This window comes from Sminthopsis crassicaudata, chromosome 1, assembly GCF_048593235.1.
Source record: "Sminthopsis crassicaudata isolate SCR6 chromosome 1, ASM4859323v1, whole genome shotgun sequence".
Taxonomy (NCBI): Eukaryota; Metazoa; Chordata; class Mammalia; order Dasyuromorphia; family Dasyuridae; genus Sminthopsis; species Sminthopsis crassicaudata.
In genome coordinates, this window is record NC_133617.1 from 65,952,282 (window position 1) to 65,977,747 (window position 25,466).

A 25,466-nucleotide genomic window follows, 5' to 3' on the forward strand; every position below is an offset into this window, starting at 1 on the left:
CCAGCTTCTTAAACTATAGTCTGAGATCCCATATAGGGATCTTGTAATTGAATGTAAGGTCCATGAAATTATGATTTATTATTAGCAAATGTTTGATTGGCATACCTATTTTATATACTGTTTACTTGAGGTGGGATACAAACGAAAAAAGTTTACAAAGTCCTGAATTAAATCTTTCATCCTACTTTTCATTCCCTCCAAACTATATGTGAAGCAGGTGAAGACCAAAGACTTTGTTGGCTACCAACAGCATTGAATCTAGTTTGTTTTGCAACTGCCTGCACTGCTAAATAAATTGTTTATTCAGATACTACTGTTTTTTTAACTTAATATTTAACATTTCCCTTTCAGAAACACACACTGTTAAATGCAAGTAAGATTTATTTGAGGCAATAAAGTTTAGTATCAAAAAAAAGTTTATCTGCAATGTTGTTTGGAGGAGTAGAGCAGAGAAAGAAAAATGTTATGTCTCCCCATTTCTTCCCCACCAAAACCAGGGAGTTTACCTCTTACTATTTATGAAAGGGTTATTACTAGTCTATTAGCCTCTATACCACCTGATTCAATTAGTAAAGTATAATTTCTACAAGTAGGGACGGGTTCATGGAAAGACAAGCATGAATTACTGGTTTCAGTTCAGACACAACATCCCAGTTACTCAGGGATGAGGTCTAGAAAGGTTACACTTCTACTTTCTGTTCAAATCTAGACCCTGGAGATGTGAGGGGAAGGTCTATTTCCCCTCTCACTTATTAATTAGAATCAAGACTGGGGTGAACTATAGGCTACACTGGTCAGCAGGTTTTTTTAAGCTGAGAATATCATAACCCCACTTGCCAAGAGTTAGGTTTAAAACACAAGTCTAGCTTTCTGATAAAGAATCTCAGAAATTGGGTAAAGATTCTATCCTTCCCTGTCTGTGCCATGGCTGGGGTCTCTAGTTGGTCTCCATTTTCTCTGGAGTTTTGTCTGACTCAGTAGAGGTCTGGCCAGATGGAAGAAAGGGTCCCACAAGCCACGTGAGGGGTGTGTTGTGAGCAACGTATTCAATCATCTCATCCAGGGACTCTCGGGCTTTGCCGACTCTCTCTTTACTCTGGGCCAGGACGGTACTGGAGAGGTCCTGAAAGGACTGGACTCCTGAAAAGGTGGCCCGAAGCTCTTCAATCTGGGCGTGAGCCTGCTGTACTTTGTCCTGGATGTTGCTAGGAAGGCCTTGGATACTGGATACAAGCTGTAAGCAGTTACCCTGAAGCTGTTGGGTGACATCCCGGAACATGGTAAGAGTATGAGACTCAACCTGCTGAAGAGAGGGAAGAGAGGGAAAGGTTGGCCCATCAACTTTGCTGTTTCCAGTGATTTGGGGACTGATTTAAAGTGGAAGTCACTAAGCTAAGCATGGCCCCCAAAAGAAATATGAAAAGCTTATATAATACATAATATTAGATGTAAACATATTATGATTTTGCTGCATTTTCTTTTTTTATCATTATTACAAGGCAGAGGTTCTTATATTTCATAGTGTTCTGGATCTTTTGGGCAATCTGGGAAAATCTAATGAACTTAGACTCATGGTTGAAAATACATAAAGATGTAATTATATTAAAATCATAAATCAGAAATTCTTTTTATTTAAATGGAGATGATAGACTTTGGGTTAAGTATCTCTGGGACAAAGGAAAAACCAGGGAGGCAGAGGAATCTGACCTTTCTTCAGAAATTAACAAGGGACACACTGAAGACAGGACAGTGTCACTATTAGATCTGTGACTAAGAAAGACTTCTCTAGCAGTGAGAGGATTCTGGATCATAACATAATATTTTCACTTTTTTTGTTGTAGTCTGCTTGTACTTTGTTTTTTTTTCTTATTTTTTCTTTTTAATCTGATTTTTCTTGTGCAGCATAATTGTGGAAATATGTATAGAAGAATTGCACATGTCTAACATATTGGATTATTTGCTGTCTAGGATGGGGGAAGGAGGGAGAAAAAGTATGGAACACAAGGTTTAGCAAGGGTGAATGTTGAAATATGCCTATGTCTTGAAAATAAAAAGCTTGAATTAAAAAATAAAGTTGGCCTTCTAAGTTTCACTATACCTTTTCAACACTGATCCTTCCATAGCCTTGTGTTCCAAATTTTCCCCTCCTTCCCTGAACCCCTCCCCCCTAGATGGCAAGTAATGTAATATATGTCATACATATTAAAATATATGTTAGTCACTACACCTTCTCAGTGAGAATACCTTGTTATAGGCATCTAGACTTTTGGATACTAAGGCAAGAGTGATCTAGATTTTTCAGTCCAGAAGGTTTATTAAAAAAAGGATGCAGAGTTATTTTATCAGATCTCAGTTCCCTCACCTGTAAAATGAGAGGCTGGATGATTTAAGATTCTTTTAATTTGGGTCATTCTTAGCTTCTGTGACTTGTTCTTAGTAAATTCATGCTAGTTCCTGGTGCTCATTTTCAGATACAAGGGGAAAGTAAGAGGGTGAAGAACAATGGAAAGCACTGCTTCTAGAAAAGAATCAAGAACCTGCTCTTGTGGGTAGTCCAATGGATATAGTAAGATCAAGAAGGCCTATCTCTGAATTCAAACCCAGCTTTACACACTTAGTAGCTGGGTGATGCTGAGTACAAGACTTTATCCCTGTTTGCCCCAGTTTCCTCCTATACAAAATGAGCTGGAAAAGGAAATGGTAAATCATTCTAGTACCCATGGCCAAGAAAACCCCAAATGGGATCAGTCAACCAAAACTCAACAAAAACAAGAACTTGTGGGTGATCTTACCTCAGGTTTAACATCATCACTAGAGTCCTTAAGTTCCTTCTGGTTCCAGCTTAGCCACATTTGATGAAGTTTATCTTGGCCATCAAGCAATTTCTGAACACCACCCTGTTTTACAGTTTCAATCTGCAAAAGGGAGAGAAGGAGAAGGGGGTGAGAGAATGATAAAGAAAAAACTCCTGAGAGAAAAACCATTGAGTAATCAGCAGAGAGAACATCTTATATATCTGAATAGCCTAAAGAACCTTAGAAAAACACAACATGACCTCCAAGAAATTTGCTGGGAAGATAAAGAATATTAATTCCTTCACACATAGGGATTAGGTCTGAGGACTTTGTCAATCTGGGAGACAAGCCATGGAGTGCTTCTGTGCTACAAAATTATATTATGGGCAAGAAGTTCTTTGAAGGACAGGAATTGTTTTTTGCCTATCCCCAGTGCCTTAACATAATGCCTGGCATATAGTAAGCACTTAAATGTTTTTTTGGTTCATTGATTGATTGAATAGTCTTTTCAACATGAAAGAATTATTCTTGTAGGATTTAACTAAAATTATTATTAAAGATGTCCTACAGAATCAAATCCATCTTAATGCTTACTGTCTGGATCCTAGGCTGAACAGTAAAACCTTACCAAGCTGATGGCCTGAGAGAGCTGTAGGAGGGCCTCTTGAGTATTTTGCTTGGTCTGCCTCAGTTTACCTAAGGAATGTTGGTAAGCCCGCTGGTGGAGCTTGGAGGACAGAGAGCCCAGGCGAACGAAATAACCTTGTTGCTCCTTCTGTTGCTGGACAGAGGCCATGTCAAATCCTTCTAGAGAGGTAGCAATCTTAGCTGTGGGGAAGAAGGAAGAAGTTCAACATTAATCAATCAACATTAGGAGAGGTAACATGCATAGTACTAAGACTTCCAGTCCTCAAGAATCTCACAATCTAATGGAAGAAACCTCCTAATGAGAGGCAAAGAATAGCCTCCTCATCTCTTGGGATAAGGCCAGAATACATCCAGCCATTAAGAGGGCTGAAAGGAGGAGAGATTTCTATACATTCATTTAAAGGGTCAATTGAATCCAACCAGGGCCAGTTATAACAAAAAGACAGTCCCTCAAAGAAATTGTATGCAGGTACAGAAGTGTCCCCAAACAAGCAAACCCCCCAAACAGGAATTAAAAATATCAAGAGTAATTTCAGGATATAGGAAGTCTTATAGTGAAAGGTTGTGAAATGAGAAAATAAAGGAAGTTCCCTTTGCATAAGAGATCATAACTAAACCTTACTTGGAAGCAAGCAATTCTAAAAAGCCAAAAGTGAAAGGGCTTGTGTGTGAGTTGGGAGGAAATAGGGTTTTCTTTCTCCACCAGAGCTGTAGTTTCAAGATTTTCTGACTTAAGGAACACAGGACTCACTGCCAATGCATACTAAGAAACATTAACTGGGGCAGCTAGGTGGCAAAGTGGATAGAGCACCAGCCTTGAATTCAGGAGGACCCGAGTTCAAACCTGGTCTCAGACACTTAACACTTCCTAGCTGTGTGACCTTGGGCAAGTCACTTAACCCCAACCTCAAAAAAAAAAAAACCCAAAAACATTAACATCTGGTAAGGTCAGGTTATACAGAATGGTCCCCTTGGGATAGTAACAAGAGTTGGGTGAGTTATTCTTGAGCATGATAATCAATAGATGAGAAGGTACACTTTTCAGCTCCTTTTTTCTCTTCCAGAGCTGGGAGTTGAGGAAAAATATGTAGAACGTTACACATAACACTGCCATTAAATTTACTTTTAATTTTTGCTGAATTGCATTTTTTTAGTCTTCATAGGGGAGAATTACATTTAGAAATTAAATTTAGAATTACATAAAAAAGGGAGCATTGATAAAAATATAAGAGAATCCTGACTCCTAGGACTTCACAAGTCACTTCATGTTTCAGTTTCCTTGTCTATAAAATAGAGAAGGAAAAAGTTATCTCATATCTATTACTTTGATGCTATTTTTCTTGCAATTGGAGACTGCATTAGAGTGATAAAAATACTAGTGTAATTAAATGATGTTACTCAGTGCCTTAAAAATAATCATAGTAATACAGGAATATGTGCCTTGTGAGATCATAATGTAAAGAATTTGCTTGAATTTCTGTGGTTGAAACATAATAAAGAACTGCCTGCTCTTACCTGTAAAGAGAGAGAAATGTGAGCTAAACCCAGAGGGGTTTTATGAATTTAAAAAGTCTACTTTACAACTTGGTACTTAATTCCTAAAGGATCTTCTCAAAGCAAGCTGAGGACAAAAAATTGTTACCTAGTTCTTCATCTGTCATGGGCAGGTAGTTGTCAACCCATTCTTCAGATTTTCCTAACACAGTATCCATGCCACTGAGGACCATTTGTCCTACTTTGGAGCCCATAACTGTGTTGACACTACTGGTCACCATTGATTTGGTTATGTCGACCCCACTCTGGACAGCTCCTCGGGTCATATCGACAGCCTCTGTCACTCTGGTGGCCACAGCATCCTTGGCACCCAAAACTGTACTGGAGACTGCATCCTTGGCACCTAAAACTGTATTGGAGACTGCATCCTTGGCACCCAAAACCGTATTGGAGACTGCATCCTTGGCACCAGTCACTTTGGAAGATACAAGTTCCTTAGTATCAGCTATAACCTATGAGGCAGAGCATAAAGTTTAATATTCCTGATGTAGAGCACCTCCACCACTATCCAGGCTCAAGTAAAGACAACTAAGTGGCTATAGCTCCTGTCTCCTCAGCATCCACAACTACTAAAGACATCAGAGATGTCTTACTACCAAAATTCTTGATATTATCAAATGGCTTATTATCAGAAGCTGATATAGTTTTATTAATAGAAAGGAATTAGATACATTACCATACTCTCTCTTTTTTTTTTTTTTGCTGTTTAATGAGGCAATTGGGGTTAAGTGACTTGCCCAGGGTCACAACTAGGAAGTGTTAAGTGTCTGAGGCCAGAACTCAGGTCCTCCTGACTTCAGGACTGGTGCTCGATCCACTGCATCACCTAGCTGCCCTACCATACTCTCTTGATGCTATTAAGGGCTATCAGGATCCCTCCACTTGAAATCCATGCCACTTTATTCCCTCTTAGAAAGTAAACTCTCTTGAGAGCAAGACTACTTGTTTTTTCATTTGCATCTTCAGTACATAGCATAGAGCTCTGCCTAGAGGAAGCAAGGGTTTACTGGGGGAAAAAAATTTTTTTTTACAAGAGTTCTGATAAATGCCTCATTTCTAAAACATCTAGAGAACTGACTCAAATATATAGGAATACAAGCCACTCTCCAATTGATAAATGGTTAAAGGATATGAACAATTTTCAGATGAAGAAATTAAAGCTATTTCTAGTCATATACAAATGCTCTAAATTACTACTGATTAGAGAAATGCAAATTAAGACAACTCTGAGATGCCACTTTACATCTGTCAGATTGGCTAAGATGACAGCTAAAGATAATGATAAATATTGGAGGGGATGTGGGAAAACTGGGACACTAAAAATAGACAATAGTTTAAAAATCTATTTTAAAATAGATTTTAATGAATTTAAATGAACTAAAATCAAATTTAAAATTTTTTTAAGAATAACATGACATTTTTTAAAAGGTAAAATATGAAGTTATTGTTCAAAGGGATCTGCAGGATGTTGGCTGGGTGGATATACTGTCTCCAGCTTGATTAGTTGTACCATTGTTGTGCCATCTAGTGGCTGCTTTCAATGTTATACATCTCTCCTCCATCAACTAGTTTTTGCTTGATCTAGCATAACCCTATCTTGTAGGATAGAAAAAGGCTTTGATCAAGGTTAGAAAAGCACTATGACAGCAGAAAATATCGACTGGGAGTTAGGAACACTGAGGAGGAATCCCAAACCTGAACATGAATTAAGTAAAACATGTCCCCAGGAGGCACTAATATGCACAGGAGCCTAGAGACAAAGATACAATTTGGTCCTTGTGGAGGCTACATTTTACTTTGAGGACAAGGAGGGAAGGGAGAAGGAAATATTTATAGCTAGATGAATAGAGAGAGAGAGATAGTAAACATATGTTTGTAGCTAGATGTTTACAGAGTAAACACAGAAATATTTGTAGCAGGATAGTAAACAAATATTTGTAGCTACATGTTTGGAGATAGTAAACAAAGTTAAAGGTAAAAAATCACTCATGATTCCAAATGACTGATAAAGAACAATGTTCACTTCATGATAGAGATGGTAAGTTAAGATTAAGAGTAAGGAATGCATTTTTTTGCACATGGCCAACTTGGAAATTTGTTTCCTTGATAGGGTTTCTATGAAGCAAGGGTTCTGTCTTTCTTTACAGTGGAGGGCAGTGAAATGGGAAGGAGAATAATAATAAATGCTTCATCATTGAAAAATTTAATTGAAATTATAAAAAAATTTTTTTAAAGATATTTGTTGAATTGGGAGAGGGAAAACAGAACCAGTAATTCACAGAAAGTGGCCATATAGAACAGCATTCCAGGCACAGGGGAACGGTCAGTACACAGACACAGAAATAGACAATGTCATGTCCTTCAGCCTTTGGAGCAAAGAGGCCCAGTAGTTAGCCTGAATTCAAGTGTACAGGAGAATAGAAAATATAGGTCTAGGAAATTAATGCCAGAGGAATTTGAATGACATGTTAGATGTTTTTTAAATATTTGGCAGATGTGTAGAGGACAGATGGGAGAGAACAGACACTTGGAATAATCCAGGTGAGAGGTGCTGAGGGCTTAAAATAGGATAAGGGCTCTATGAATAGTGTCATACCACTTGAACTAGTTTTACTGGGCACATAAAAAATCTTTATTGAATGATCTTTTCATCCATTGTCAAATGGGAGTAACTTAAGCTTTCCTTTCAAAGTTAGGCCTTCAAGTACCATCTGAGTTCTAGATTTAAGACAGAGTTTGAGTTAGAACCCAGCTCTCCCAGCTTTGGCCCAGGAAAGGTAGAAAAGCAAGGAAATGTATCTACCTTATCACTTGGCTGCTGAAGAATTGGCAATTTCTCTTCCAGTCTGTCTAGTCCTTTATGAGCATACTCGCTGGCTGATGCGACTTGAAGAGGAAGAAAAGGGAGAAACACAATGTTACTATTAAATTTTCACTGACACCAAAAGCTCCTTACAAAGGCCCACTTGGATTCTTCCTGGCACAAAGGTGACCTTGGGTCCTCAAAACCTAGGCCCTGCCAAGGCACTTCTTCTGAAGACATTTTCAGCACCAGCTGTCCCAGCCAATCACCAGGGTAGCCAAGTTCTGAGAATCCCCAGTTTAACCTTGGGCTGTTAATGTTTTTCCCCCTTTTCAAAGCAACTTTGAAGGTTGAATAGAATGTCACAGACCTCAACATAATCAAATCAGATCCCTTAAATACTAAGGTTCCGTAGTTGTCACTGTAGTACTCTAGTTAATGACGTGCTGACATGCTCTAATACTCAAAACCGTTAGATTACAACAGAATTAGGGGTAGATTCCCGTTTCCCAAGAGGAAGTTGCAATATTTCTAATGAGCTCTCCTGGAGGCCATTACTCACTCTGAGGCTCTAGTTTGGACAGGAGCGGCTGAGCCCCACTGGCAGCAGCTGCGGCGAGACTCTTCGCTCCTTGCTCAGCAAGACCACACACAGACTTGACATAAGGGTGGTTTTCTTTGGTGGATGCGTAAGCGGCAGACACCATGTCACAGGTGGAACTCACAAGCGGCATACTGACCACTCTGTTGACTACACTCTGACATAGAAAACAGAAAGGTCAAACTGGCTGTAAATCAAGGCACCATAGTATAGGAAGAAGAGGAAAAGAGACAGAGGCTGGTGAGGGGGTTGTGGAAGGAGGGAGAGAGAAAGAGACTAAAGAGACAAAGGGGAGAGAGAAGGAGGGAGAAGAGGAGATGGAGAAGGGAAAAGAAAAGGAAGAGTGGAGGGAGGAGAAGGCAGAGAGAAAATACAGCATTATAGATATTATCATGATTCACAGCCTGCTGAAAATACTTTCTAGCCATGTAACTGGGGGCAGGTTCCTTCTCCCAGCCATCTAGACCTTTTGCTTTAACTTTCCAACAGAAAGGGCTTTGCTATGGCTGAAGTTTCTTTTAAAGGTCAGGCTCTTCCTTCCAGACTTGCCTCCCTCTAAAAAGTCAAACTCTCTAAGGATCTTGGTCAAAACCCCTCATTTAATAGAAGAAGGAATGTTGGCAAGAAAAAAGAAGGAAATTGTCCCAAGTTAAGATCAGTGTCTAAGTCAAGGCCAGTGACCTTTTCTGCCACAAAAGCTTTTTGCTATTTCCAAATTTCTCCTAATTAACTCCATTTAGTCTTCTTTCACCAGATCCTCTTAGTGGTTGTTTAGACTGTATGAGGGGGAAGGGAGGATTACTGTGAAATTAAGACTATTGAATGCATTTTTCTACCAAGTTAAAGCTCATCAAGAACAAGGATTGGTCTATTTCTCTAATCTACTCTTCCCCCCCCCCCCCCCCCACAGCTAACATGATTTGGGAAAAGAAGGGACAAAGCATTTATTAAGCCTCTACCAGACTCAATGGATAGACTCTAGGCCTAGAGTCAGGTAAAGCTGGCTTCAAATCTGGCCTCAGACATTTACTAAACTATGTGACCTTGGAGAAGTCACTTAACTATTTGCTTCAGTTTCTTTATCTGTAAAATAAGCTGGAGAAGGAAATGGCAAAACACTCCAGTATCTTTACCAAGAAAACTCAGGGACAATATTGGAAAGCTGTGATCCAGAATGTCATGAAAGTCAGACATGATTGAACAACACATGGGTACAATACATTTGTAAAGTATAAAAAACTTTACAAAAGTTATCTCCTTTGATACTCACAATAACTTTGTGTATGTGTGTGTGGTGGGGGGGAAGATACAATTATTATCATCCTCATTTTATGGTTGAAAAAAACTGAAGCAGACAGAGCTTAAACAATTTGTCTACGGTCACACAGCTAGTAAGTATCTGAGCTTAGATTTCAACTCAGATCGAGATTCTTTCTAGTTGTGGTGCTCAGATCCATCTAGCTAGATTGGCCAGGTTGATAGGATATCTCCCATCACTTCTGATTGTCCTTTCCTTGCAATGCTTCTTTCTTACTCATCTTGGTTCCTTTAAGAATTCCATCTAAAATTTACTTTCCTTCTTATATGTACCTATTTATATGTTGTATTTCCCATTAGAATATAAGCTCCTTGAAGATCAAGTTTTTGTTTTTTGGCATTTCTTTTGTGTCCTCCACACTTAGCACATAATAAATAAGTGCTTGACAATAATATGTGATATTGGCAGGATATTCTGTGACACCCAGATACCTTAGAGAACAGCTTTTTTTTAGTTTCAAGCCATCCCTTGCTGAATATATAACAGGATTATTCCCTCCTCCCCACGGAAAATCAAAGTAGCTCAATTATACTTTAGGGAATAAATTTCCTAATTTCCATTCCCAACACTGTCACCTAAAGCAGACTGGAGACCAGGGAAAGCTAACCTGTTACACAGTCTATCATCTACATGCTTATGCTGCCTTAAGGTTTATGAAGCTTTCTCTACAACAAACCTGTGAGATAAGATTTTACAGATGGGGTGGAGACAGAGTGAAAAAGGAGTGATTGACTAAAGTCCCACAGAATATAAACAGCCCATTTAAGCTTTGTACTTGGGTCTCCTATTCTAGCCCAGCCACTTAAGCCACAGTTCCTTTTACTCCCTGGTTCTGGGTCCAGGTACCCAATCAAACACATCTGGAAATAGAAGCAATCTCCCCTCTCTCTCACCCTTGATGCTTCCAGTCTGGAAGTGTCACCAACTCAGGTTGCTACCACCTTGTACCTGGCTCATGGGAGGGTCATACCTGCTGCATCGGCTCTTCAGCGGCTGGGATGTTGGCTCCCGTCTCAATTTCACTGGAAGACATCTTCAAGGCAGAAGGCACTAGAAGTCAAAGAGGAACAGTTGTTGCCTCACAAATCTCTCATCGAGCTAAAGTTCAACACCACGTAGAAACTGGGCAGAGGTCAGCCCAGCCAAGACTACTTCTATCCTTTGCCCTAGAAACAGGTAGCTATCATTCAACTCCAGCTAAACCTGACTTCATTAGCTTAAGAGCTAGCTAGGGCACAACTAGGGCAGACGTTACTACTATGGTTCTTGAATATTCCAAGGGCTGACTTAGAAAGACTTCTAGAAACATTGAGATGATGATAAACCCGATAAAGTGTTTTCCTTCAAAGTGGGTGGACACAGCTTAACAAGTTAGCTTTCCAAGCCAACCCAAAAAGGAGCCAAAGTGAACAACTTTCCCTTCCAAGTCACCTTTATCACAAAACCAATATATTTCCATTGGATTCTTACAACCCATCCCATAAAGTAGATGACACAAAACAAGAAAAGGGGACACGCTGTCCAGGGTCACTTGACCAAAAATCAGCAGGATATGAACGATGGTCCAGAGAAGGGTGTGACTCTGTGTATGGCTGGATGAAAATGGCATTTGATGCTTCTGTCTCCCCATTCTGCCCCATGATATATGATCTGTTTTCCAGGTGGAAATTTTTCTTTAGCCTCAAGGCACAGGTTCAGATATTAGGAGAGACTTGCCCCTTACCCTTGTCCCACACTGTCTTTTTCCTAGGTACCAATCCACGATAAGCTATCTGGCCCTCCATATAACCAAAGTAGATATTTGTGTATTTATATTTATTAAATCTGAACATTCCCTTAGAACATAAAATGCACAGCCTGAGCCTTCTCTCAAAGGGTCCTTTCTAGACAAGAATGAATTAAGAACAGGAATGCTCTCTTAAAAGTGCTTTCAACTGCCACCCATTCATTTCTAGTTACCAGGTATCAGAATTTGGCCTCTGCCTTTGATTCCATTGTTTCAAAGCTGGCACAGCTGGGGCTGATCTGATCTACAATTACTTATACAGCTGGTACTACATAAGGCTGCAGAAGGGTCAACTATAAGAAGGTGGTAAAATGTAACATAACAGGTTAGCAGGTTGTACACTAAGAACAGGGGATGACAAGGTTGTGAAGCGGGGAAAGAGAAAGATTAAAAGGCAGGCTTGGGTGGATTATAATCTGCATTCTTGAGGGCTTGGGAATGGTGGAGGTAGAGATCACAAATTAAATACTGAGGTAATGCCCAAGTTTTGACTCATATCTAACCATCACTTGGCTGTTGGCCCAGAAATTCTCAATCACAAGCCAAAACAACTGTCATCAAAATCTGGAGTCAGGGGACCTGAGTTCAATTTTGTCTCATGTTCAATAACAGAGGGATCCAGAGCCACCTTAGTTTCAAAGGGATTCCTTCCAGCACTCCCAAGGCAGTAAAGAAGGGGCTATTTCTCAATTATTATTCTCCCAGACTCATCCTTCCACTTTCCATATTCAAAAGTCAAATCCGGATCTAAAGCTATATTATATAGCAGCAGTCACCAAAACCATTTGGTATTGGCTAAGAAATAGACCGGTCGATCAGTGGAACAGATTAGATACAAAGGACAAAAAAGTGTACATCTATAGCAATTAGTCTTTGACAAACCCAAAGATACCAACATTAGGGATAAAAATTCATTATTTAGAAAAAACTGTTGGGAAAACTGGAAATTAGTATGGCAGAAATTAGATATGGATCCACACTTAACGCCATATACCAAGATAAGCTCAAAATGGATCCATGACTTAGGCATAAAGAATGAGATCATAAATAGATTAGAGGAACAGAGGATAGTCTACCTCTCAGACCTGTGGAGGAGGAAGGAATTTATTACCAGAGGAGAACTACAGATCATTATTGATCACAAAATAGAAGATTTTGATTACATCAAACTAAAAAGTTTCTGTACAAACAAAACTAATGCAAACAAGATTAGAAGGGAAGTAACAAAGTGGGAAAATATTTTTAAAGTTAAAGGTTCTGACAAAGGTCTCATTTCCAAAATATATAGAGAACTGACCCTAATTTATAAGAAATCAAACCATTCTCCAATTGATAAATGGTCAAAGGATATGAACAGACAATTCTCAGATGATGAAATTGAAACTATATCCACTCACATGAAAGAGTGTTCCAAATCACTACTGATCAGAGAAATGTAAATTAAGACAACTCTGAGATATCACTACACACCTGTCAGATTGGCTAAGATGACAGGAACAATAAATGATGAATGTTGGAGGGGATGTGGGAAAACTGGGATACTGATGCATTGTTGGTGGAGTTGTAAAAGAATCCAGCCATTCTGGAGAGCAATTTGGAACTATGCCCAAAAAGTCGTCAAACTGTGCATACCCTTTGATCCAGCATTGCTGCTATTGGGCTTATATCCCAAAGAAATACTAAAGAGGGGAAAGGGACCTGTATGTGCCAAAATGTTTGTGGCAGCTCTTTTTGTTGTAGCTAGAAACTGGAAGATGAATGGATGTCCACCAATTGGAGAATGGTTGGGTAAATGATAGTATATGAAGGTTATGGAATATTATTGCTCTGTAAGAAATGACCAACAGGAGGAATACAGAGAGGCTTGGAGAGACATCAACTGATGCTGAGTGAAATGAATAGAACCAGAAGATCGCTGTACACTTCAATGCTGTATGAAGATGTATTCTGATGGAAGTGGATATCTTCAACATAAAGAAGATCCAACTCACTTCCAGTTGATCAATGATGGACAGAAATAACTACACCCAGAGAAGGAACACTGGGAAGTGAATGTAAATTGTTAGAACTACTGTCTATCTACCCAGGTTACTTACACCTTTGGAATCTAATACTTAATGTGCAACAAGAAAATGGTATTTACACACATATATTGTATCTAGGTTATATTGTAACATATGTAAAATGTATGGGATTGCCTGTCATCAAGGGGAGGGAGTAGAGGGAGGGAGGGAGGGGATAATTTGGAAAAATGAATACAAGGGATAATATTATTTTAAAAAAATTACTCATGCATATATACTGTGGGAAAAAAAATTATATAAAAAAAAAAAGAAAAAAAAAAAAGTCAAATTCGAATTCTTCAGGTCACTATCCTCCCCTGCCTCCAGGCCCAACTGCTTCCTGTAGGAGATCAATCCACTTGGAAAGGAACTCAATTCAAGCAGTTATTAAGAGGATAAAGAAATTTTAATTGGTAGACCAAGGGCTAAACAAATCTTACATTTTCTGACTGGTTACCTACATACTGACTTGGGGCTGAAAGAAATGATTCAAATTAATAGAGCTGTGTGTTAAGGTGGGGGAGAGAAAAAAGGGGTGGTTTCACCAGCTGGAAAGAGCTCTAAACTTTAGGGGCATTAGCCCCTCCCCGATTTCCATACCTATTCCAAGTAAAGGGAAGGGGTGTGGATGGCTGCTCTTCCCCTATAAACTGTGAGTAGGACTTGTGACCTTTCCCTCAATTAAAGGAGAGCTATTATATCCTAATTTTGACAGGCTATAAATATGTCTGGATTTGGGAGGAGGAGAGTATTAAAGGGGCTAAGGGAATACAGTAGTATTTTTATGGCAGATTATCCACTTGTAAACTCTGGAATACTTTCTCAAGGAAACACTGCTTTGACCAATTAAGTCAGTGATTTTCTAAGTAAGATCTCAGTTACAAAGAGGTGGACAACATTCAACAAGAGGGCTCCTAAGACCAATACAAGGAACAGCTAAGTGGTGCAGCGGATAGAACACCATGCCTGGAGTTAAAAAGACCTGAATTCAAATCCAGCCTCAAGACACATACTAGCTGTATGACCCTGGACAGGTCATTTACTTGTCTTGGCTCAAGTTTCCTTCATCAGTAAAATAAGCAGGAGAAGAAAATGGCAAACTACTCCATAAAGCCAAAACTCCTAAAAGGGTCACAAAAGAGTCAACAGTAACGGATCCCAGACTTCAAGCAGTAGGTAACTTTTAAAAGCCTTTAAAAGACCAGAAATTGCTAATTTATCCCCTTTGTTTTGCATAAGAGTGTGAGCCATGCTCCTGGGCACTCCTTATGCAGGCTGGGACTAGAGCTCCAAATCCTATTCTTTTAACTTCAGCAAAGCGACCCCGGACGTGAAAGTCCTTCTAGTCCCAGCCCCTTCTAATTGGGGGCTTATAAAACCTTAGCGTAGCCCTAAAATCTTCCGTCTCGAGGGGTTTGGGACTTCTGCTAAAACTTCGATCTGCATCTTCAGGTCTGGCTCACACAGGTTGGGACTTTGCTCAACTCCACCCCTTCAGTAGTAGAGAAGGAAGGAATTAAATGGGAGCCATCCGGAACTAGCTGATAATGGATGAAGAGTGGGGCAAATAAGAGGGATCACCTAGACCCTTCACATCCTCCTTCAGGCCCCAGGTCAAGGCTTGCCTTCCGATACTCGACCCAGGAAGGGCAGCGAGGCAACTTAGAAAGGATGAAGGGTCCCCGAGGTGAGGAAACTCTCCCTTCTCACAAGGAGCTGGGGGAAGTTAACTGGCAGGCTCAAGGGGGAAATAAATCTACTTCCTTGGTAAAGCCCTCACCCCAACGATGGCATTGAAGGCCATAAACAACGGAGGAGATGGCAAAGTACCCGGCGACCGGTCCAGGCCCTCTCAACAAAGTATCCTGCACCCCGCCCACTTTTACCCAGGAAACTGGAATAGAGGCGGCCTTCGAAGGAGTGGGGGCGGGCGGGGGTAGGAGCTCCTGGAGTGGCGAGTTTGGCCAGTGGCTCGCGCGTGCTTTTTGCTCCATACGTGGGCACATATGGCATCGGCAAAGAAAGCCGAGGTGCTGGATTAACGACTGACCCTTCACCCAAATGCACAGGCACCCAAAAAACTAAGCCACACCTGGTCCGTGGGGCAAGCCAGGCCCTTCTCCACCTTGTCTGGGTCACCCCCCCCCAGTCCACTTACCCAGGGGAAATGTTTTGGGTCGACGTGGATGGTCACCTACCACTCACCACGCGGAGTAGCAAAGACTTAGGGGCGGAATTCGGCAAGCTGGACTGGGATCAATAGGAACTCCAACTTGTGCAGATCACGAGCGGAGGGACTTTTAAAGTAGTCCAGAGGAGACGCCTGATGGACAGGCCCTCGGAGCGAATCTAGAATCGGGGCCTTCCTCACGCCAGCCAATGGGGAGTTCGGGGCTGGCTAGAATGTTGCAACTTGGGGAAGTGGTGGCTGCCCGGTTCCGAAGCCTCGGGACTTTGCGGGACTGGGCGGGACTGGGCGGGGCAGGTTGAGGGTGGGGAAGCATTCTTTCGAGCCCCAGAGCTGGATCTTAAAGACCTCTTAGGGGGCTTAGTCTGCTGGGGAGGTAACTGGTCTCTGAATTTCCCCGCTCTGTGCCTCGACTTCCCCTCGGTGTTTGGAGGGGATACCTCTAAGCAACAGGAGGCTGTGGCCGGCCTTCAGGCTTAACCTCGCTCCGTGGCCCTTCTCCCCCATCACAGCCCGGGCCTTTGTGGGCACTTCTCCCGCGCCTCCGTGTGGCCTCCCGGATCTGAGGCCGAGGATAGAGCGACGCAGATATTGTGTATTCGCTCGTCTCAGTCGGCCGCTTACGGCTGTACCCGACGGTGATGGGGGCTAGACCTTCTCCAGCTGCCCCCGGGCGCCCCGCACACAAAGCTCTGCCGCCGCAGGTGCTCGATAAACATTAAATGAATGAATTGTCCCTGGGAGGGAGTGGGAGAAGCGATCTAGCGGCCCGAGTTCAAAATCCCAGCTTTGTCACTTACTACCCAAGCCATAATAACAGCAACCCGTATTTACAGTTAAGACTTTAGGCATAGTATCTTACCCAAACCTAATTGCTGGTGAAACAAAAACGGGGCGGGGGGATCCCTCTTCTCAAGGAGCAGAAAAAAACACAAATAATGCGACTAAAGGCAAGGGTAATGTTACTTCTCTCTTGTAGGGAGAGAGCAATTTAAAAAGTATAGATGAGGAGAAAAAGCAGCTAGGTCAGATCAGATTTGAACTCGTGAAAGTGAATGTTCTTGATTCTAAACCCGGTGCAGGAAGCACTTCACCCTGTAGCTGCCCCACAATTAGAATGGCCAGTGTTTTAAATCTGGAATCAGATATTTACTAGTTATGTGACCCTGAGGAAGTCACATAACTTTGCCTCAGTTTCCTCATCTGTATAATGAGCCGGAGAAGAAAATGACAAACTACTTAAGTATCTTTGCCAAGAAAACTCCAGATGGGGTCAGGAAGAGCCGGACTTGACTGAAAATGACAACAAAAGCAGATGAGCAGAAAGTGAATTTCAGGTATGAAGGATGACTTGCTGCTCTTGAAAACTAAAAGTTGTCAATTGTGAAGGAGTTGCCCATTTAAATTAGTGCACGGAGTTTCTACAATGGGAGTCTCCCAGGATCTCTCCCTCCCTGCCCCATCCCACTTTTATTGGTAGAAGGAACAGTCAATTTAATGAAGTTACAAATCAGTCAGTTAACATTCATTAAGTAATTTCTGTGTGCCATACTATGTTAAACTAGGGAAAAAAAAAAAAAGGCTAAAGCATTTAAAGTGTGTATATCTTCAAGAAACTTAAGTAGAAATAAGGAATACCATGTAAAGAAATAGTTAATTGTTGTCCATGAAAGATAACCAGATATGAAGCATCTTAAAATAGTATATAGAAATTACATACCGTGAATGGATAGAGTTCTGGATTTAGATTCAGGAAGACCTGAGTTTGATTCCTATCACAGATTGTTTTTAGCTGTGTAACTCTGAGTTATTCACTGGAGGGTCAAATACTAAAGCTGAAGCTTAAATACTTTGGTCAGATATGAGAAGATGCGACACTTTGCAAACATGGTGATGATGGGAAAGATTTAAGGCAAAATGAATAGGCCACAGCCTGGGATGAGATGGATACTAGATATAATATTATCGTATCAAAGAAATAAACACGAATGTGGACAGACTTCAGGAGATAGTCGAGGATAGAAGGGCCTGGTGTTCTATGGACCATGGGGTCAGAAAGGTTCAGACTGGACTGAAAGTTGTTGAGTCTATGCACCAGCATGACCAGAACATTGAAAGGGAACTTTCTCCCACCCAAACCAGCCATGAATGCATGTTGAGTGTCATCTCTATGCTATGACTAAAACCTCTTTTTTTTAAACTATTAGATGGTTTGTGAATCTCATTGTGTTCTGATCAAAACTGAGCCCAGCCTGTGGTAGAAGTCTTCATGGATTACTTGGGCTGAGTCTCAAAGAAAGGAGTCAGAATCACAAGGACAAGATTGGGATGAAGGAATATCATCACTTTAAGATGAAACCTTAAGAAACATTTTATAGAAGCAATTGAGGCCTCCAGGTAATATAAATTGTAAAACAGCAAAGACAGGATTTGAACCTCTGTTTCCAAATTCAGTACTCTAACCACAAAGACACAGAGGGGGCAAGTCAGCCCTATTTGCCTCAGTTTCCTCAACTGTAAACTTTGTTGGACAAGGAAATGGCAAACTACTCCAGTGTCTTTGCCAAGAAAATTCTCAAAGGGGACATAAAGTTGGATGTGACTGAAAAGTGACTAACAGGAAGCTGTGAAATAAAGCTAGAAAGGTAAATAGAACCAAAACTGGAAGATTTTTGAATAGCTAAAGAGTTTATATTTTATTGAGTAGGAAGAGGGGTATTTCTTTCTTTATTTTTTTTTATTTTTTAAATTTTATTTATAAATTTCTTTTGACAGTATATATGCATGAGTAATTTTTTTATAACATTATCCCTTGTATTCATTTTTCCAAATTATCCCCCCCTCCCTCCATTCCCTCCCCCCGATGACAGGCAATCCCATACATTTTACATGTGTTACAATATAACCTAGATACAATATATGTGTGTAAATCCCATTTTCTTGTTGCACATTAAGTATTAGATTCCGAAGGTATAAGTAACCTGGGCAGGTAGACAGTAGTGCTAACAGTTTACATTCACTTCCCAGTGTTTCTTCTCTGGGTGTAGTTGTTTCTGTCCATCATTGATCAACTGGAAGTGAGTTGGATCTTCTTTATGTTGAAGATATCCACTTCCATCAGAATACATGGAAGAGGGGTGTTTCTAAAACATTTTAAAATTTGGATCAAAATTACTGATCCTCAAGGGGTACAAAGGGTAAAAGTAGCAGAAAAATGCATTTGGCATCCCTGTAAGGAAATATTTCCTCACAATCTGAGTAGAATAAGCTACTTTGGGAGAGAATGGAAGCCAATTAAGTACTTGTATAGGTATGAACTAGATGGTTATGAGATGTCTTCCTTTGATTCCTATTAAATTTCATCTTTTTAGGATTTTTTTTCCATTTTATTCTAATTTAGCCCAACATTCTAGGGTGTTTAGATCTTTTCGGACCTTTATTCTATCATCCAACATAAATCCATAAATTCAATAAGCATATCTTCTTTATTTCCATTCAAGTCATTGGTAAAAAAGAAAAAATGGTCAAAAAATGGTCAATGATAGAGCCCTATGGTACTTCAATGTAAATCTCCTTCTGGGATTCATGAATTGTTATTTTTTGACTCAAATATTCAGCAAATATGGAGTAGGAATCATCCTAACTGATCATTCAGCCATAATGCTCCAGATTGTGAAAGGTTTTTATAAAATGTCCTGAAGATATCCTAGGATCTCAGAAAGAGAATATGGAGGCCATTAGTTCAGCCTTCTTATTTTATGCGAAGAGAAAACTGGGGGCCTGGTTAAAGTAAGTGACTTACACAAGGTCAAAGCCGTTCTAATTAAAATTAGTGTTTTTTCCATTATGGAAGATTTTTAAAATTTAGTTATATAATACCAGTTCCCTAATAATTTAATTGAAAAGGAAATAAGGTTACTCTAATAAAATTTGTTTTTAATTAATCTAATTAATCAATAAATCAATATTTAGCAAGCCTCTACTAGGTGCTAGGGACTGTGCTAAGCTCAAAATACAAAAAAAAGAAAAGGCTTGTTTCCGCCTTCAAGTACTTTATAATCTAATGGTAGAAACAACATACTAAGAAATGTGTGTATGTATGAAATCCTATAAATATATATATGTACACACACACACACACACACATATATATATATGAAATACTTAACAGAGGGAAGGTACTAAAATTAAGAGGAATGATTCCTTGCTGGCTTTAAATGACTATTGTTCCCCTTTCTCAGTATTTATAAATGTGCAAAGTGGGAGAGGAGGATTTTTATCTGCATGGCTATTGAGGGTGCAGTCCCTGCATGGGACACCAGATAGCGCTCCAAACTGGAGCTGCTTCAACATGGGACTTCATCTCCATGTCTTCAGTACCTTTCAGTATATACACAGCATGTGTCTGGGTGTTGAGCTTTCCAGCCCAGATTTAATCAATCAATCAATCATAAACATTTATTAAGAACCTATTATATGTTAGGCATTGTGCTAAAAAATTAGAAGTGAAATTAAGTTGGAAAGGTTGAGGCTGGATGGTGAAGGCCCTTGAGTGATAGATGAAAAAGGCTGGACTTTATTCTATGGGAAATGGAGAGTCACTAAGGTTTTTGAGTTGGAGAGGACAGGTGCCATAATCATTCAAAGGAGCAGTCCAAAAATTTTCTTGCAGAATGTGAAAGATGGATTGGACAGGGAGAGATTAGAGACAGCAGACCAGTCAATAGCCTGTTTCTGTTGCAAGGGGTTGGTCTTTCATTTCTTTAAGTGATTGTTCAAATGACCAAAAGAGCTTCTGCCCAATTTCCATGTAAGCTTTGATTTAGGTCTTGCATGAAAATCCTTCCTTAGAGAATGAAGGGCAAAAGGCTGGAATAGGCATTCAATATCCCTTCTTTCTATGATAAGTACAATCAAGACAAGTTTATTCTTAACAAGATCCTCACATTGCCTAAGACGAGCTTAAAATAAACCAAAATCATTTTTTTATTAATTTTATAATTATACATTTTTTTGACAGTATATATGCATGAGTAACTTTTTTATAGCATTATCCCTTGTATTCATTTTTTCCAGATTTTCCCCTCCCTCCCTCTACTCCCTCCCCTAGATGACAGGCAATCCCATACATTTTACATGTGTTACAGTATAACCTAGATATAATATATGTGTGTAAATCCAATTTTCTTGTTGCACATTAAGTATTGGATTCCGAAGGTATAAGTTACCTGGATAGATAGACAGTAGTGCTAACAATTTACATTCACTTCCCAGTATTCCTTCTCTGGGTGTAGTTGTTTATGTCCATCATTGATCAGCTGGAAGTGAGTTGGATCTTCTTTATGTTGAAGATATCCACTTCCATCAGAATACATCTTCATACAATATCGTTGTTGAAGTGTATAATGATCTTCTGATTCTGCTCATTTCACTCAGCATCAGTTCATATAAGTCTCTCCAAGCCTTTCTGAATTCATCCTGCTGGTCATTTCTTACACAACAATAATATTCCATAGCCTTTATATACCACAATTTACCCAACCATTCTCCAATTGATGGACATCCATTCATCTTCCAGTTTCTAGCCACTACAAAAAGGGCTGCTACAAACATTTTGGCACATACAGGTCCCTTTCCCCTCTTTAGTATTTCTTTGGGATATAAGCACTGCTGGATCAAAGGTATGCACAGTTTGTTAACTTTTTGGGCATAATTCCAGATTGCTCTCCAGAATGGCCGGATTCTTTCACAACTCCACCAACAATGTATCAGTTTTCCCACATCCCCTCCAACATTCATCATTATTTGTTCCTGTCATCTTAGCCAATCTGACAGGTGTGTAGTGATATCTCAGAGTTGTCTTAATTTGCATTTCTCTGATCAGTAGTGATTTGGAACACTATTTCATATGAGTGCATATAGTTTCAATTTCATTATCTGAGAATTGTCTGTTCATATCCTTTGACTATTTATCAATTGGAGAATGGTTTGATTTCTTATAAATTAGGATCAATTCTCTATATATTAAACCAAAACCATTTAACAGAGTTTTGTGTGACATTCAAGAATCGCTATCAAGATGATAGGAAGAAGTCCCAGGAAAATCAGGTCTGTTGAATTTTGACTTCAGTAGAACGTCAATCTATGAGCTCCTTTGAGGATAAAGATCCTCTCTTATTTGTTTACTTTTATAAAGTTTTAATAGATTTAATGGGTGAACATTAATGTTGCTGTTTCTAACACCGAAGGATTCCCTATCATGTTTGGCAATTTGAGCTTACTTTAACATTGAAGTCACCTAGAATTATAAATTTATCTTCTTTTGGCACATTGATGAGGGTCTTCAGATCTTCATAAAATTTTTCCTTGACCTCATCAAGGGTCATTATGGTAAGGCGTAGGCAGTGATGAAGGCTTAGCACTTTCCTGCAAGTAGCAATTGAATTGTCATGTTATTCATTCCTTTTGATAGGCACATAAACTTATTGACTAGATTAATTTTGATTGAAAAACCCATCCCAGCTCTGTGTCCCAAAGAAATTGTAAAAGAGGGAAAAGGACCCATACATGCAAAACTGTTTATAAACAACTCTTTATGGTGGCAGAGAATTGGAAAGTGAGTCCATGCTCATCCACTGGGGAATGGCTGAATAAGTTATGGTGTATGAAAATAATGGAATATTGTTATTTTATAAGAGATGATGAATAGGCTGATTTTAGAAAAGCCTGGTGAGATTTGTTTGAACTGATGCTAAAACAAGCAGAACCAGAGAAACATGGAACATAGTAAAACATGATACACGGAATAGCTTTATTGTGTCATGATCAACTATGATAGATAGACTTGGCTCTTCACAACAATTTCAGTTCCAATAAAGTTTGAGTGGAAAATGCCATCTGTATCCAGAGAAAGAACTATGTAAACTGAATATAGATTGAAACATATTATTTTCACCCTTTTTTCCCTTCTGTTTTCTTGTTCTAATTGTTTTATCCTTTTGTTCTGATTTTTCTCTCCCAAGATGACAATTATGGAAATATGTAAAAAAATGAATGTACATATATAATCTAAAAAATAATTTTAAAAAACTACCCCAGCTTTGCAGAATACGTCCTTTCTTTGCAGTCACTCTAGAAAAATGTTTCTAACTCCAACTTTGGTAAACTGGCCAAGTTTGTCTTGGAAAGACATTGTCTTGGAAAGATTCTGAAGATTGCCTAGCAGGATAAGGTACCAGACACCAGTCCTTTCTCAAACTGAACTGCCAACCATTCAAAATCTACTGATGACCAGCCACATTGTTCATATGCCAAACATAAGCTTGCCTAAAGCACTATTTTAGAAGAATTCACACAAAGCAAGTGCACACGTGGTGGTCAAAAGAAGCAGGACACTCTCAAGTTCTCTTTTCAGAACTTTGGAATTGATTGTATGACGTGGGAGACACTGGCAAAGGACTGCCAGGAATGACATGCCTTCATAAAAAAGGTGCTGAAAAAAATGAACAAAGCAGAATAAAAGTAGCTCAAAAGAAACTCAGTATGCACAAAGTTAGAAAATCCATGCCAAATGTTCACGGGAACTATTTGTGCTCGACCTATGGCAGAACGTTCCAAGCATGGGCCACAGTTGTGAACACTATAACTTCACTCTAACATCATGATATTATTTTGGCCCTCTGTGAGACCAAAGAACAGTAATCAATCCATGCCAAAACCTCCATCCACTTTCCCCAACTTATTCCTTTAACAAAGACCTAGTCTGATAGCAAATGTATATAGCATAATAGATGTAACATTTAACATTATCCTAAAAGGGTGGGGAGAGTATTTTGTCTGCCTACTTTTACCCTGCCAAAGCTTGTCACTTCATTTAATCTGAGTGTAGATGTTTATTCTTAAACAGTTTGATATAGTAAATAGATTACTTTTCTCAGAATAAGGAAGATCTTGTCTCAAATGTTTATCATCTCTGACCCAAAGAAAGTCTTTTAACTGCTGAACCTCAGGTTTTTCATCTGTAAAATGGGGATAGTAACTGTGGAGAACTTATATCATAGAGTTTTGGTGAGGATAAAATACTTGTAAAGTTTTTTGAAAGTAAATTTGAGTTTTTCAAAGGTGAATGTTGAAAACTATCTGCATATATTTAGGAAAATAAAATATTATTAAAAAAGAAACTAAACTTGAGTTTTGATTTAATAACAATAACTAGCATTTATATGCATCTACTATGTGTTAAGTACTATACAAATTGTGGTTTCATTCTCACAACTCTGGGAGGTAAGTGGTATTATTTCATTTTATGGTAAATTGGGGTAAACTGAAGTTAAATGACTAACCCACAGTCACATAGTAAATGTCTGAGGCTGATTTGAACTTGGATCTTCTTGACTTCAGGCATAATGCTTTATCCACTATATATCCTCACTACCTAATTTTCATTCTTTCAAAGAAATTTCCATATGGCTATTAAGAGATGGCATTTGTTCTTATAACCACTATTGTATCCTTTGACTACTTATCTTTTGGAGAATGGCTTCTCTAGCAATTTCCTTTATGTCCTGGATATCAAAGATATTTGATATATATATATATATATATTTAAATTAATGATTACTTTTCTTATCCTATGATGGATTTTATTCACGTAAGAGATTTTTATTTTTATGTAATTAAACTGTCCATTTTATCTTTTGTGATCTTACTGTTTCTTGTTTGATTATGAATTCTGTTAACTATAGTTCTGAAAGAAATGTTTAGAATTTTATTTTTAATTAATTTTCTTTTTTGCAATTCACAAAAATCTACCTTCTTTCTTTACCTTCCTTTGCAAAGGAAAGGAAAAAAATACACACACACACATATATATAAAACATATGTAATATAATAAATACGTATAATGAAAAGCAAAATAAATTCTTTCATTGGCCATGTCTAGAAAAATATGAGTTTTAATAGTGTTTTGTGTAATATACGCAAGAATTCTTATTGTGATGAAGGGGGAATAGTCTTAGAAAAATCAAAGCTATTCCACAATGTAGCAGACAAACGGAATTCATTGAGCATTGATTTTGGTGGAGCTGCCTCCGGTTCTTTTCAGATTTTTAGAATTATAAAACCTTTCTACGAGCAGCAAGGTTATTGTTATTCTTCTGTCTTTAGTTACTCTGTAGTGGATAAAATGTCTGGCATGGAGTCAGGAACATCTGAGTTAAAATGTGGCTTCAGACTTCTTACTACCTGTGTGTCTCTGGGCAAGTCACCTAACCTGTTTGCTTCAGTTTCTTCATCTGTAAAATGAGCTGGAGGAAGAAAATGGCCAACCACTCCAGTCTCATTGCCAAGAAAACCCCAAATGGGGTCCCAAAGAGCAGGACAGGACTGAGGACTGAACATTTGTCCACGTGGACCCTTATTCCACAGCTAGATGGCGCAGGAGACCTCTGGAGTCAAGAAAATCTGAATTCCACTCCAATCTCATATATAATCTATGTGACAACCCTGGGCTTTTAAATCATTTAGCCTCTGTCAGCTTCTGTTTCCTCATCAGTAAATGGGGATATTAGGACTGCAATATTAGGGCAGTTTAAAGTTTACCTTAAGGAAGACTCACTATTGGTCTCTGTCATTTCACCAAAAGGAAGCTCTCAGCTTCCTTTTCTGTATTATGTTGCCCCATTAGATTGTAAACTCCTTGAGGGCAAGGG

At 39.2% G+C, this 25,466-nt stretch overlaps 1 protein-coding gene across 2 annotated transcripts in view; it reads right to left on the bottom strand.

Annotated features, from left to right (window-relative positions):
* Nucleotides 1-363: 363 nt before the first annotated feature.
* Nucleotides 364-25,466, bottom strand: part of PLIN3 (perilipin 3) — a 35,592-nt gene continuing 10,489 nt past the window's right edge. Inside the window, exons 2-9 of one of the 2 annotated variants that reach the window (XM_074308427.1) lie at nt 15,727-15,934; nt 10,690-10,769; nt 8,363-8,558; nt 7,801-7,883; nt 5,086-5,449; nt 3,424-3,623; nt 2,793-2,915; nt 364-1,303 (exon numbers count right to left, since the gene is read on the bottom strand). In XM_074308427.1, the coding sequence (XP_074164528.1) occupies nt 938-1,303; nt 2,793-2,915; nt 3,424-3,623; nt 5,086-5,449; nt 7,801-7,883; nt 8,363-8,558; nt 10,690-10,752 (1,395 nt within the window). In that variant the 5' untranslated portion in view covers nt 10,753-10,769; nt 15,727-15,934 and the 3' untranslated portion in view covers nt 364-937. Of the gene's footprint in view, nt 1,304-2,792; nt 2,916-3,423; nt 3,624-5,085; nt 5,450-7,800; nt 7,884-8,362; nt 8,559-10,689; nt 10,770-15,726; nt 15,935-25,466 lie in introns of those variants that run through there. The other variant, XM_074308438.1, reaches the window with a different exon arrangement.